The following is a 13,124-nucleotide window of genomic DNA, read 5'->3' on the forward strand; positions in this document are numbered from 1 at the left end:
GATTCACTTGGGACTCCGCAAATCGCACATCGTGAGGCAGCAAAACATTAAATTAAATAAAACAACTCTATCCCCATTCCACTACATTATGTTCAGAAAATCAGGTATTAGTTTTAGGATTGACACAGTTTAAAGTGGAATAAAAAGGAATATCTGAGTAACTGAAAGTGGACCGTGAATAGACAAACTCCCCATCCTCAGAAGAGCTTGCAACAGTTAGCAGGTTTCAATTGGTTAAAAACAATAAATCAAACAAACAAAAATGTAAGTGCAAATTTGTTATTTCTTGCACTCTTGAAAAATGTAACTGTGAAATGTAGCAATCCTAAACTGCTTACGGTAAACTGAAAATAAGCAGCTCTTTAGGGCTTTGCCACAGACGCTCTCTTCCTTAGGTTTTTCTACATGGTTCCAAACAGCCGGCCTCTCAGAATCTAAAGAGCACTCATTGCCCTTCTTTCTATAATAAAAAATAAAAAAACATTAACATTAAGAGCACTCTTCCAAAGGCAAAGAAATTGCTAAAGTAAATCGCCTGTTATTGTAGTAACACACACAAACAAAACAATACTACTAAATTATCCATTCGTCTAGGACATTTGCATATTCTAACTGCTATTTAAAAATGCATTTAGCTCATGAACTGCATAATTTAAACTATGCTATAAGATATGATGAAACATATTTGCAGTATTTTCGAATGTCCTTCAATGACCTTGTCAACAGTCACATAAAGCATTTGGGACAACGACCTACATTCACAGTGATAAATTACAGATTAACTCTTGCCGAAATGAGCTACATTTTAGCCACTGGATCACGCACATACCGTCTCTGTGAACAACAGCAACGTCACCAACAGAAGTGCTGAAGCACTCAAATACTACAGGAGGTAAATAGCATAACTATGAATTTGACAGGATGTGACATTGTTTTCTGTGCAAGGCTGATAATGCAAACCAAAAGTCAATCTTCCTGTTCATCAGTCAAAAAGCAGCTGCATAGGAAAGCACGTCATTACAAGCTGGGCATAGTTAAATCCAGGTAAGAACGGCACAAACTAACAAAATATAAAAGTATAACTGGACTGTTTTGGAATTGAAGTAATAAAGTAGATGCACTGCAACTGAAGCCATCTTTACTTGACAAAATAAATGTTTTTTTGTTTTTTAAAAGACATTATGATTTCAAAAACCACAAATTGCTTGCAAACACTACCTAGGCCTAAACAGATTGGAGGAAAACAACAGATTAACTGTGATCCAGCGGCAGAAGTAGCTTCATTAAAGTTCAGGCTAAGAGTAGCTGGGGGAGGCTGCCTGTCTGTTGTACAGGGTTACTCGTGGAACAGCAGCATGGTGGACAGCAGCCTGGGTCTGTTATGTCAGTTTGCTGGAAATCGTGAAATAAAAGCTACTCTGAAACACTCAGCTGTCACACAATGAAACTGTGAGGCTTACGTAACACTGACATTCACATTGATTATGTAGCGCGTCTCTGAAGTCCATGGTGCGTGCATCTCTCTACCTTAAGTGAGGAACTTAATCTTTTCATATCAACTTAACGAGGCATTTAAAAATTAATCAGAATCCCATTAATAACTTACAAATCCCTTTATTCTTAACATATTGAAATGGAAAGTTAATCAATTTAAAAAGGCACAAACAAAACCTTTACCAAGTTCTGTTCCAAACAGATAGCACATATATATATATAGGCTATACTTCTAGAATTAACCATACATTCCTTGGTAAACATGGGGCTATCTGCTATAAAACCATTTCACTAAAATAATCTCCACAAATTTCAAGCTTAATTACATTACTCTTGCAAATCAGTGAGCTTTTATACATCGGTTTTAGTCAGACCTTAACATTTACACCAGTTGTTGACATTTGTTTTCACTGACACTCTGGACAGACAGGAAATCTATCAATGTCTCCTCAATATAGCCTAAACAAGCAGCCCCTCCCCATATTGTGTATGATTTAGGGAGGCTAAAATAAACCTCACAAGCTTGTACAAAATAACAAAACCCACCTATTAGGACCTCGACTGGATTCCATATCCTAATTTTTAAAATAATCATAAAAAATATAGGCTATAGCACATATTGTATAAGAAAACTATTATTATTATTATTATTTATTTATTTTGGCAGATACCCTTATCCAGGGCGACTTACAAAATAAGTGCAATACAAAGTGCAATAATACAGTTCAGTACAAAACTATGATTGCAACTTAACACAATAATGCTTCTGATGAGAAAATCAAAGCAACTGATCATCTGCAAAAGCACCAAGTTTTATTAATACCATGAAAGATGTTGTGCTTTGCAATTCAGGGACAGATACATTTACAAACATCCTGTTGCAAAATTCATTGTAATGAATGCAAGAAGTCCCTTTGTTCTTTAACAAAAACATAGAAACAGCCAAGGCAATTAAAGTTATGTAAACACTAAATACCCCCAACTATCAGAACATACCAAAGGTACCACACCAAAGGGACCATCACTTATAAAATACATTTTTAAAATTAAATTATAATCTAAATACAAGGAATACCTTTCCATTCATGTTTACTGTTTCTACAAGTGAACAGGGGAAATACACTTGTTAATTATTTTCTGAACAGAACTCTCATAAGCTTTTTTCCACTCAAAGCATTTACAATAAAACAGACTAAATAAATGGTACAAAACTGACCAGCATTAAATTTGTGTTTTTAATGGAACAGAAGTCACTGAAAAGGGATTTAAAGGCTGTTCATGTCTTTAATTATACAGCATCAAACTATAGCAGGGGAACATGAGCAGGTGATTTTGCCACTAAAAGTCTTTCAACATCCAGACACCAAAAATAATTAATTATTTACAAGGTCGTAGCCATCGGAGGTTTGTTTGTGTCGTGAGGGTCAAATTAAAAGGGTATTTTATTTATATTAATATGCATGAGCCAGCATGGAAAAAATGTCTCTCGGATTGATCCTCTCAGCATTTCTCAAGGGTGTGCTGACATCAGAAGACAAGAAACCCGACAACATCCTTAATATGAAAATCAGCAGTCAGACAGTTCAGTGTAAGACACGGCGCATATCTACTGATACGGGTCCCATTCTGCATACACAAACAGGATTCAGGGCAAATATTACCAACGTTTAGCAGCTTTGAGGTGTCAGTATCTAAGTAAAATGTGTCAGTCCAGACACTGAAGATTAGTGAAATACAATGTAGCTGTGAAAGTTTCATCGTTCAGCATCAGGTTCGACTGAAATCTCTGACATCTTTAGTGGAGGGGGGGGGTTAGCAGAGCTTTATAAACTCCAGCTGCAGCATTGACAGACCTTTGACTCTGCTGAGTATTCCTCTCATTAGCATCCCTTACACCTCTGTGCCCCCTCCCCCTTTCAACTTCCATTTTATTACTCAATCCAAATAACAGACCCATCTTGCCGAGCTTTGCTCTGACCGCAGGCTCCAGCCTACCTGTTTCTGGTGAAAACCTGCATTAGCCAGCAGAATCAAAGGAGAAAAGGAAATAAATTGTATTATATCGCATGCATAGCGTTTCTATTATCTTTGGTCAATGCACACTTACTTTAATTTAATAAAATTTTGCAGCCGTGAAGGAGGAGGAGGAGAGAGAAAAAAATAAACACACTCCTCTGTCTATCTTCACAAATTACTGGTCATGGTCAATTTAAAAAATCTGCACCCAAATGAAACAGCCCTGGATTTAGAGAGTGAAATGAAAGCAAACATCCCCAACTAAGATGCTTCAGAAAAATCAGCAAAATAGTATTATAATTCAGAAAAAGGCCCACATTTATCTTTCAGCTTGAGGAGACAGATGTCTTTTATTCTCTGAGCCAGAAACCAGCTATACTGATTCCATGTTGAGTAACATTAAATATCTTAAAGTCCCTTTCCCTTAAAGACATTCTGAAATATCACTAAGATCATTAAGATATCTAACACCTTTTAGAATATTAAAAAATTCTCAGTTGTGGAGTAACTTCTCACCTTTATAAATATGCCGATGCACCACTCTAAGCTGCCCGGGTTCGAGCTCACATTACAGCATCGGTGGGATGAGGTGACAAATGCTGAACTCCTGATCTTTGCTGACAGGCGGGCTTTCAGATCTGAAACTCCCTCCTCCTTCGGTAACATCATTAAATCATTATTGAACTTTGATGATATGCAAGGATGCAGAACTTTAATGTGCTTTTAAACAGAATGTTTCCAATCAGAGGTTCAGGGAACTGCAGAGGTACAGTTATGTACGTGTGTGCATTTCTGTGTGACTGGTAGATTTTAGAATCAATGATTTAAGAACTGGGTTCCACCTCGAGTTTTAACTGGATCACTACCGTGTCTTGCAATCATGAGGCAGTTTAAAACCCGACACAATTATCAACAGCTTTGTAGCCTCTGCTCTGAACAGCTTCTCTTCACTTGCAGCAACAGATATCTGACTCAGTCCAATTCAATTTGAAAATAACATGCACTCCAGCAGCAGGGCCCGACAACCACACTGTCCCTGCTAAAGAGCACTTCCTCCCATCCAGCTTGCTTCAAAAATCCATCTGATAGTCCTCTACCTTTCAGCTTTCTGTTCATTTTCTTTTCAACTACATTGCCCTCCATTCCTCTGGCACATTTTCGATGTCAAAATATTATTTTAAATTTCTGATACACAGAAACCCTTTTTGTTTTCTAGGAATAAAGAAAACACAGGGTGAAAAACACAAAGCTGTCTATGCCTATGTATGACAGTGTGCGCACTTCACTTCAGATCACTGCACTTGTACGAGATGGATTGGTTATTAAAAATGCATAACATTAATAAAACAAGCGTATTTGGATTCTTGAATGTCACTACAAGAAAAACTGATATGGCTCGCAATTCAGGTTTTTAAGGATCAATGCTTGGCCACTTGAACCTCTATAGGGAGAAGGCTACAAAAACATACTAATCACTGCTATACTTTGACTATTAATCTAAGAATATAATGCCATAGTATATAAGGCAAGATTGTTTGTCTATGAGCGTGGGCGTGAATGTGAGAGTGCTTGCATTAATATATATTTTTAATTATATCTAAGAAAATTAGATTTGAAAAACACAACTCTGGCATGTACGCAAAGACTACAGATCAATGCTTAAAGTGCAGATTCACTTTAACAAGCTGTTGAGCACCTGCAAAGCTGCCCTACCTCTGAAAATAGATAACCTAAATATGCAGTGGTCACAACGGAAAATCAGGGTCGGGGGAATAAATCTTCTTATTTTCCGGTTGTTAAACCTGATTAGTGAGTACAGCATTTCAGTTATGTTAGTATTTTCTGACAGGAACATACAGTCACAGAACAGGCAGCTACTTTTAAAATGACAGACTTTAATGACTGTGTGTGCATCATCTGTTATGTTAGGTTTATGTTAATACCATATTAGAATGCAGAAGTGGAGTTTGGGATTACATACAAGTATCAGAGCACTAGTTGAATAGATAATTGCTTCACTGATACCCTCTAATGGTGAATAAATAAACATACATTTTAGTGCCCTTTTATCAAACGTTAGGTCTGCTACTGTAATTTGAGAGAGGAAAAAAAGAAAAGTTTAAATTGGAGCTAGGCTTCCATTCGAGGCTGCATTATATTCAGGTCGATATTGCAGCTTTAGATACATTTAGACATATTCATGTGTTTTACTTTAAAAGTGTGTAAGACTGGAACTGCATTCCCCTTGTTTTTAGGCAATGTTATTATTTTTCATCAGTCACCAGCTGTTGCGATGTTTATAGTAGCAATGGCAATTTTTTTTTTTTTTATGAGTTTGGAGAACCATTACCTCACACATCTATCAGAACAGAATAGCTTTTCTTTTTTTTTCCCCCACCAACATAATTGCTTAGAAATGAATTCCAGGCTCAGCAGCAGGGAGGTCAAACCTCTGCCAAAAGGCGACCTTCATCAGTCGAGCAATATCGCTGCCCTCTCACAAGCACAGGGATGAGAACATAATCCACAGCCTAGGAAACGGCTCTCTCATCTCTGTCACCCCTCTGAAAACAACAACCAGGCTCACTAATATTCATAATTAAGCTCGGTCTCTGTCACAATAGTTTGGGCAGGCGGACAGGTGGACAGATGGGAACCTGAAGCATCAGCTGGCCAAATTCCTTAAAAATATTAACTGCTAAACACTGCTTTCAGCACTGCCACTCAACACTGGCACAGGTCACATGGTGTTGAAGTGATGTTGTGCATCACTATTTCATGTTTTCCTTGTACGCTAATACAGTGTCCACCAGATTGGGGCAGACTGGAGTTGCACACCTGACACCCAGCCTCATGTGTGTATATAAATACATAACGAGCACGGATTCAATGGCACATTGTTTTCAAATCAGAGTTACTTTCTTTAATACAACAGAAAAACTGCTGATTTGAGGCAAGTATGCCCCGATGCCGAAGTTATGATGGAAAATTATTTGTAGATTAAAATACAGATGATCTGTGCACGCATCTAAACTCATTTCTGAAAAAAGAACATATCCAGTTTAAAACAAACATCATAAATTCCTCTAATCTGATGCGTTTACATAGACAAATCAGCTCTGGATACCACTCAGGCCCATATATCCAGACTTGCCCAAAAAACACAAATATTGAAAAGGCAAGCAATACATGAATGTTTACAGTTTTCAGTTTACAGGTTTAAAACAACCCAGGATTAATGTACATTCATCCACAGATGTGTCCAGCTGTTTCCAAACAGACTTCCACAGGCAAGCAATCACACTTGAATGGAACAGGAGACTCACCCAATTCATTGAGGCTCTGGGCAGCTTTGGTGATCTCCCGACTGCCTCCCTGCAGCTGCCCCTGGAGCCTCTTGCTCAGGTACAGGATGCGAATGATCCGTCGCAGCAAGTCACAGGCAACCTGGGCAGAGACAGTCGTTAAGAATACTGCCACAGCAATACAACACTATGACGTGTGTAAGAGTGTCTGCAAAGACGTGAATAATAATATTAACAGCAGTAAACAGGCATACAATAAACCGAGAGGCCGAGGGATGTGCGATGCTCTTGCACTTCCTGCTAGGCAGTAAAACACGTACCCATTGTCGACAGAGGTTCACTGCTGCTGAAGACACAGAGCAAATGTCACTAAACCCAGGTGGCAGCAGGTTAATACTAATTAAAATGGTCTACTTTAAGCACACTAGGGACAGACTGTGTGTATGCAGAATCATCAAAGTACATTAAACGGCCTAGATAAATACAAGTTAAGCACACTCTTTCGACCCTCTCTCTGCTAAAGCGAAGGACGTGCCCCAGTGGCTGCTGACTGGTTCCCGAAAGAGAGCCACACCGGACTGTCATATCACTCATCCAGTTTCACTAGAAATAGAGTGCAGCAGGTGTTATTACAGAGAGTTGCGTTAATCGCCTACGTAATGTCAAACAAAATATAGGAAGAATGTGTACTAGAACTAGTGTAAAAATTCAAAGAAAACCTCCCTTTGTACTTATAATTCAGTCATCTATGAGCAGGAAAACGATTTCTCAGGAAGATAAAAAAAGGGAAAAAATGCTATTATGTGTATGAATATCAGAATCTTTGGCAAAATAGATTGATAGATGTATCACATGTGAAAATACAAGTAATTATATTTTTATCCTTTTTAATACCAGTCGATTCTTATAAAAGGGAGGGGAAAAGCCCTGGGGATCAGTGGATGAGAAAGTAAAGTAATGATTAATGCAGCTCTTAACCAAAATGGTAAAAATATGTTTTAAAAGCTCTTGTTTCACGAGGTCTCCGACAAGGGCTTCTTGTAAAAAAGCAAGACAAATAATGATTATGCACTGGTTGGACTGTCCTTTGCAATGTCAAAGATGATAGCAATGTCAGCTTGCATCCACAGTGAATACCAATCCTAGCCTGGCATAACCCTGTGGGTTTACTTGCTTTGAGAGATCATGACCTTAAGTAAAAACAATCAAATCCATCACAAGAATTTAAAATCAAGTTTGTTTGTTTTTTTAATCAGTCAATCATTACATAAATAAATAAGCAAGCCAGCTAGCTAATATCTGTGTGTGTATAACCCTTCCAAGTATGAAGTGCACCCAAAATGAATGTAGGAATCATACAGAAACAGGTCAGCTTCCTTTAAGTACCTATAACAGCTGTTAGGAGAAAAATAAGACCCAGAAAAGTGCATCAGAAGATAGCCATACCCTCTCTGCAGAAGCCCAGCCCTGCATTTTCTAACTCCACAGCATAGGCCACACTGCTCTGACAGACCAGCCAAGATACCATCAGACATACTGATAGCAAGGGGGCAGAACAATGGCTGTTCAGCACATTCACCGGCTGCCATTTACCTCTTTGGCCGCATCGGTGCAGATGTATTGGAAAAAGCCCAACACAAAGGCATAGGGAGTTCACAATAGCAATTCCAAGACATTTGCCCTTTGCTCAGCATGCTATTCAACCTTACAAATTAAAGATAACCAACTTATTGCCTGGTCTCTCTGCCCCTGTTAGCATGCATGAATCAGAGGTCAGAGGTGAGAGCAGCAGACCCACCCCACCAAAACAAAACCAACTTCATATTTTTACACCCTCTTATTTACATTAACATTGTTACATTATTTAAATATAAATATATACATTGTATATAGATATGTAGACATACATATTGTGTCATCATACCACATAAATGTATTATGTAGTTGCTAAATATTAACCTCTGTACATTGTACACTGTACAGAACAATTTTAAAGTCTTTTAAATCTTATGAGTAAATTAATGGTATCTGAGTTGGGTTGTCAAGTTATAATTATCAAACATGTTAATGAATAACTGCTCCCCACTGGAGTCAATGGCAGGATGCCGTTAGGTCTGTACTCCAATTTGTTTATAATGCTTGTGCTGCTCATAACTAATAATCCAGTGTTTCACAGCAATCAAGCGCTATTTTTCTTCACTTATTGCCTGAAGCAGAAATCAGTTTCTTCTCAACATTACTGCAATGTTAAATTATTTTTAGTTCACAGATTCCTCTCCAAATTAAACAGAGAAAACAAAGAATGCAAAGAACAACAATGACACTTTCACAAAACATCTGCCCCGTGCCAAAAACCAAAGTAATTAAAAAAAATATATAATAATAATGCAGTTTTGTTGTTAAATGCACTGGCAATAATGAATGTCACAATAAATAAATATGAACATTAATGGTGCTTGCTATTTATGAAATATTATGCATGTTAAATCATACGCATGAATCTTAAGCATTAAACATTTCACATGAAATGCTGACAACATGGTTTGTATGCACATATAACATAAAATTGCACTTTTTAATATATGCAAGACAAACTAATTTAATTGCAGAATAATATCCTAATTGTCTAAATAATTAAAATTTAATTTCCACTTTCTTCACCTATTACATAACTGTAAGCTATACTATAAAATGTTTTACAAGACAATGTCAATCAAGTGTGGTCCTTGAGGGGGGGGTGCAGTCGGGTTATAATGCAATTCGGGGGAACAGCAGCACCATTGCAAACTCAAATAGAAACTCAAACGTTTTCCATTTATTTTTTCGTTTATTATATATATTTAGATTTTTAATTCATTGTGTGTGGCACTAGTTAGATCATATATAGTATAATGCGCCACGGCTGTGCAACGCACTTCCAGAGGCTCTGAGGAGCGCCCTACACATTTAAAGAAATATCTTAATGACTTTTTGGGAAAAAAAATGTTTAGCATCTCAGTTAGTTACAAGTTTTAAAATAATCTTTTCAGAATTTGTATTGCTTGCTCTCCTTTATTGGCTAACCTAGCTGCTTGTTTTCTTGCTTATTTGGTTGTCTGTGTGTACTGCACTGCTGTATTGCATCTGTGTACTGTGTCTGTTTTGACTGTTGCTTGAGTGTAGCATGTGGGTATAAAAAGAGCACATTATCAATAAAATAAATAAATAAAAAGAGTGGGGAAAGAAACAGGCGGAGCTTGCGAGAAAGGCTGAGTACTTAGTGCTGTTTAAACAGATCCAATGTGCAATATCCTTGGCGGACAGCTTTGTGGATCCAGAAGCAGCGGCCCGAACCAGCCGAGGGTCTCCATCCTTTCATCGGCTCAGTGCGTCTCTCCAGTGCTCTGCATCGTCGTGATCGCCATGTGAGGTCAGCTGTGCACATGTTGCAGCACACTGTCTTCAGAGTAAATTCAATGTAAAGTGCTCCTATACTTTCCACAGGTGTAGCTGCTGCCTCCGCCATCTCTCAAGGTTTTGTTTTAGTAGCTGTGCCCCAAGTAGATCCAACTAATCGACGATTCGTTACATTTTAAGATTTTAATAATCGATGTTACTGCGAAGTTGTTGCTATTGCTAGTTGAGTACTATTGTATCTGGAAGTGTGTTTTAATGACAAGGCGGCTAACGCAAGCTAGTAGGTGACTAGATATCGTGCAATTGAACCGCTGCAACACTGGGTCATGAACGTCATTCACGGGACTTGTAGTTTTCATTGTCTTCTCGGTTAAATGAGATAATCCACAACCGAACTACATTTCCCACATTTGCTACTGTAATAACAATTAGTGTAAAATATAATTATTATCATAATCATGTCAATGTAGTATTTCCTTATAAATTCCTTATAAAACTGTATTCGCACTGTAAGCCCAAATTGTATTTCACACTTGCACAACATTATTTTTACTCTCAAATACAAGTAAAACGCTCGTACTATAGAGCCCTGCAAGGACAGCATTAAGATCATTACAGTGATTATGTACCAGCCTGCATGTTTTATGGGAATTTGGGATATTTTAAAATCACTATCTAAATTGTATAACACCCTCATGAATGAAAATTATAATTTGGGTTGAGGTATCAGACTGCCAATGGATTCCCAATTCAGTCTCTTAAGCAGTTTAATTTTGAAGAACTTCATAGCCATTCAAATTCAATCGCATTCAATGTCGCGGTTTCTGACAAGACATCTATTTTTATGCAAGACATTTTATTTCTCTGCATGAACTTAAATATATTTGATTAAATTACTTTTTCATGTAATGTTGCTTCTGCATGCACAATTCATGAAAGGTCTTCTGCTTTAAATAAAAATGCAGCCAAAAATAGAGGTCTCTCTGTAACCAAAAATATAAAGCATTTTCAGTTCTCCCTTGAAGATTAACAGCTTCACTTATTCTCTAATCTTTAATAATGTTTCTAAAAACAATCAGCATTTGGGTGAAAAAAAAGTTGGAGGCTAGCAGTCTAATATTTTAAGATTGTTTCCTTGTTTTAGTGTTAAAACAACTTGTTTTTGTTTTATTGCATTTGGAAGGGTTGATGGCTGCACACATTCTCAAACACAGTGTAACTTAATTCCTCCCAAAAGGACACATTCAATTTTACCATTATACCATCTGGGGAGTTTTATTAAATAATAAAAATAAAACAATTCCGATAACAATCAGCATCAGTTTTAAAACTCTTCTATTCTATGTATAAAATATTTTGCTGCAGACAGCTAGCTGTAAAAAACAGTGGCAGTTGACTCAATCTTCCTTGGTTATGTTATAACTATCTCCTCTATAATTAATTTATTCACATTGTTCTCTCTCTCATACATTATATATATATATATATATATATATATATATATATATATAATGTATATATACACAGTACTGTGCAAAAGTTTTAGATAAGTGTGAAAAAATGCTGTCAAGTGAGAATGAATTCAAAAATATAATCTATTAACATGTCTATTTATCAATTCACTAAATGCAAAGCGAGTGAACAGAAGAAAAATTAAATTCTACTGCATCAGCAAGGTCTCTCCCAGGCAGAAATGTCAAGGCAGACAGGGATTTCCAGATGTGCTGTCCAAGCTCTTTTGAAGAAGCACAAAGAAACAGGCAACGTTGAGGACCGTAGACGCAGTGGTCGGCCAAGGAAACTTTCTGCAGCAGAAGAAAGACATCATGCTTACTTCCCTTCGCAATCGGAAGATGTCCAGCAGTGCCATCAGCTCAGAATTGGCAGAAAACAGTGGGACCCTGGTACACCCATCTACTGCCCAGAGAAGTCTGGTCAGAAGTGGCCTTCATGGAAGACTTGCGGCCAAAAAGCCATACCTCCGACGTGGCAACAAGGCCAAGCAACTCAACTATGCACGAAAACACAGGAACTGGGGTGCAGAAAAATGGCAGCAGGTGCTCTGGACTGATGAGTCAAAATCTGAAATATTTGTCTGTAGCAGAAGGCAGTTTGTTTGCCGAAGGGCTGGATAGTGGTACACGAATGAGTGTCTGCAGTCTACAGTAAAGCATGGTGGAGGTTCCTTGCAAGTTTGGGGCTTCATTTCTGCAAATGGAGTTGGGGATTTGGTCAGAATGAATGGTCTCCTCAATGCTGAGAAGTACAGGCAGATACTTATCCATCATGCAATACCATCAGGGAGGCATCTGATTGGCCCCAAATTTATTCTGCAGCATGACAACGACCCCAAACATACAGCGACAGTCATTAAGAACTATCTTCAGCGTAAAGAAGAACAAGGAGTACTGGAAGTGATGGTATGGCCCCCCACAGAGCCCTGATCTCAACATCATTGAGTCTGTCTGGGATTACATGAAGAGAGAGAAGCAACTGAGGCTGCCTGAGGCTGTGGTTAGTTCTCCAAGATGTTTGGACCAGCCTACCTGCCAAGATCCTTCAAAAACTGTGTGCAAGTGTACCTAGAAGAATTGATGTGGTCACACCAAATATGGATTTGAAGTAGATTTTTCTTCTGTTCACTTACTTTGTGTTTAATTGATAAAGATAAATCTATTAACATGTCTATTTTTGAAATCATTCTTACTTTAAAGCATTTTTTCACACCCGCCTACAACCTTTGCACAGTACTGTATATATTCTCTCTCTCTCTATACACCGATCAGCCATAACATTATGACCACCTGCCTAATATTGTGTAGGTCCCCCTTTTGCCGACAAAACAGCCCTGACCCATCGAGGCATGGACTCCACTAGACCTCTGAAGGTGTGCTGTGGTATCTGGCACCAAGA

General features: G+C 37.9%; 1 protein-coding gene across 1 annotated transcript in view; it reads right to left on the reverse strand.

The window, feature by feature from the left end:
* Nucleotides 1–13,124, reverse strand: part of cog5 (component of oligomeric golgi complex 5) — a 93,066-nt gene that overhangs the window by 69,836 nt on the left and 10,106 nt on the right. The window contains exon 7 of the mRNA XM_066704928.1: nt 6,837–6,957. Coding sequence (XP_066561025.1) covers nt 6,837–6,957 — 121 coding nt within the window. The remainder of the gene's footprint in view (nt 1–6,836; nt 6,958–13,124) is intronic.

This window comes from Amia ocellicauda, chromosome 5 (assembly GCF_036373705.1).
Source record: "Amia ocellicauda isolate fAmiCal2 chromosome 5, fAmiCal2.hap1, whole genome shotgun sequence".
Classification (NCBI taxonomy): Eukaryota; Metazoa; Chordata; class Actinopteri; order Amiiformes; family Amiidae; genus Amia; species Amia ocellicauda.